The sequence below is a fragment of the Salvelinus sp. IW2-2015 genome, unplaced genomic scaffold (assembly GCF_002910315.2).
Source record: "Salvelinus sp. IW2-2015 unplaced genomic scaffold, ASM291031v2 Un_scaffold1614, whole genome shotgun sequence".
Lineage (NCBI taxonomy): Eukaryota > Metazoa > Chordata > Actinopteri > Salmoniformes > Salmonidae > Salvelinus > Salvelinus sp. IW2-2015.
In genome coordinates, this window is record NW_019943033.1 from 196841 (window position 1) to 199566 (window position 2726).

The window sequence follows — 2726 nt, forward strand, 5'->3', positions numbered from 1 at the left end:
TATGTACACAGAGATGAATAGATTTATCACATATTCTATAGACTAACATATCCATCTATCAGAAAAGTCCTACCTCTACTGAGCATTCAAAGACCTAACGTGTCATATGAAATCATATCCAATTCACATAACTTCTACTGCCTCTGTTAACCTCACAACCCAACATAATGTTGTTGACTCTCCGCCGACTATAATCCTTAGAATTACTGCCAAGCGCAGGACGAAGAATGATCTCTCTCATCTCTCTCGGGGGCCTTGAAGACATCCTCATCCAGGTCCTCGTCGTGGGGGTGTGGGTGGGAGGAGGTCCCGTTGGGGTGGTGGGGGTGAGGCCGGGGGTGTCGGGGGGAGAAGAGGTCGTACTCGTCGCCCCGGTCGTCGGGGTCTTCATCGCTGATGTCAGTCACCTCCACCTCCTCTTCTGACTCAATGTCTGAGATGGGCTCCACCTACAGAGAGACAGAGTGTCGATATCAMAGTCAAAAACGTTTAGCCRTCAGGATCCTCAACACATACAGTCAAACAGTTCAAAGTGACTATGTCCCCTTGTGGGTCTCACCTTGATCTTGGGCAGCCCAGTGCTGTTGAGGGAGCCGGTGGAGGAGGAGTTGGAGATGAGTCCTGACCCGCCGGCTGAGCTCAGGTCACTGCCGAAGGACARRGAGGACCCCAGACCGGAGGACGACAGGGACCCTGAGCCCGAGGACAGTGAGCTCTGCCTGGGGTGGTGGCCCTGGCTACCGTCCCTCTGCTTGCGGCCCAATGGAGGAGGCTGCAGCTTGAACTTGAAGGGTGAGAGGTTAGGCGGCTCCTCACCCAGGTGCAGTGGGTGGTGGATGGGGTGGGGGTGGGAATGGGAATGGGCCGAGTGAGGGTGGGCTGAGTGTGGGTGAGGGTGGGCTGAGTGAGGGTGAGGAGAGTGTGATTGGGACAGGGGTGATGGGTGTCGATGACTATTCAGACCTGAGCGTTCTCCCCCCCTCTCTCCTCCTCTCTCTCCTCCCCCCCTCTCTCCTCCTCTCTCTGCTCCCCCCCTCTCGCCCAGTTCTCTCTTGTCTTGGGCGAGGCGGTGTGGCTGAGGAATGATGACGTTGGGGTAGTGGAGGAAGGCTCTGGGGCTGAGGTGGTAGTTGTAGACACTCTGGTGGTGGGCCTGCAGGTAGCGCTTCATTTCCTCAGGGTTGAAGGAGAAGTGGGAGCCCAGCATGGGGGAGAGGGAGGGGGACGGGGTGTAGGGCAGGTGGGAGGAGGGCGTCAAGGGCAGGGCTGGGGACAGAGGTGGGGCTAAGAGCCCTGCACCCCCAGGGCCGGGCAGGGGGGACACGGGGAAGGGGGACAGGTTGTCGGGGTGGACCCTGTGTCCCAGGGGGCCGCGGGAGCCTGGGTGGGCGTTGGGGTTCCCTGCTCCACCATACATCCTGAACAGAGACTCATGGGACAAACGGGGGTGGATCATACTCCTGTACCCTCCTCCCCCTGGCCCTCCTCCTCCTCCTCCACTCAGCCCTCTCTCCCCCCCCCTCTCCTCCCCTCCTCCCCCGTTGCCGTCCTCGATTTCAGAGTTGACGGAGGTCCCATCGCTGCAGTCGCTGACCGAGCCGCGAGCCATGCGCCGAGCCACGGCGCTGAACACGCCCCCGGGGCTACGCAGGTCCTCATTGGGCGAAAGCATGTCGGAYGGCGTGGASGGTGGGAAGCGGAAATGAGTTCCGGCTGCGGAAGGCAAAGGTGGAGCACTCTGAGGAACACCACTACCTGTTAGAGAACAGGAGAGAGAGGGAAGAGAGGATGAGAAAGGAGAGATACAATGATGAGGGGAGTAATATTCACTCTAAGTAATGATATGGATTAGCACAGTCAGTGTTTAAGGATTTAGTGATGTCTGTGACACACACACACACACACGCACACACAACACCCACACAGTGAGCGCTACCTGTGGAGCCCATGTCTATGAAAGGGTAGTTGACCAGGACCAGTTTGTTGAAGTTGAACTTGTAGGTGAACCTCTTYCCTTTGGTCTTGTGGAGGATTCTCTTGTTGTAGTAATACCTGGTGGGGAAACAGACCAATATGGGGTCACACACAGACCTTTAGGTCTCATTACTACCCGTAGCATGCTTCTCAATGTCAACACACACAGTCATACAGGAAGTCTTCAAATGGTACCACACACAGTCATACAGGAANTCTTCAAATGGTACCACACACAGTCATACAGGAAGTCTTCAAATGGTACCACACACAGTCATACAGGAACTCTTCAAATGGTACCACACACGGGGAAGTGATTTATTTTCAATAAACCTAGGTGTGTCATGTCCCTCCACACACAGATAGTGAACGGTCTTATTAACTAGTATTGTGTGACGTCCACACAAAGTAGCCAGGAGATGGTGTGTGTGTGTGTGTGTGTGTGTTATTGTGGGTGTGTGTTTATCGGCATCTGATCAAATCAGAGGCACAGTAGTTTAGTCAGGGCTTTTCTAGACCAACTGGTCACACACTCCCCTGTCCCTCTGTTAGCCCAGCCCTAGTCCTTCTCTTTAAATACCATTAATCTAAACCCACCAATAATACACCAAATGCTTGATCTGTTTATGTAATGGTCATTCTCTCTCGCTCTCCCATGGCGGGCGACCGGGTGCCTGTAAGTCTCCATCTATATTAACCTTTGACCTGTTATACAACATCTTTCCTTTTTCTTCTTCCATCTCACATCCCTT

At 54.3% G+C, this 2726-nt stretch overlaps 1 protein-coding gene across 1 annotated transcript; it reads right to left on the minus strand.

Moving 5' to 3' along the window:
* Nucleotides 1–203: 203 nt before the first annotated feature.
* Nucleotides 204–2720, minus strand: LOC112071434 (ETS domain-containing transcription factor ERF). Its single transcript, XM_024138890.2, has 3 exons — nucleotides 1937–2720; nucleotides 560–1755; nucleotides 204–449 (listed from the first exon to the last, which is right to left on the minus strand). Exons 1-3 carry the CDS (start codon nucleotides 1947–1949, stop codon nucleotides 204–206), a joined length of 1455 nt encoding a protein of 484 aa, XP_023994658.1. The 5' UTR covers nucleotides 1950–2720.
* Nucleotides 2721–2726: the final 6 nt, after the last annotated feature.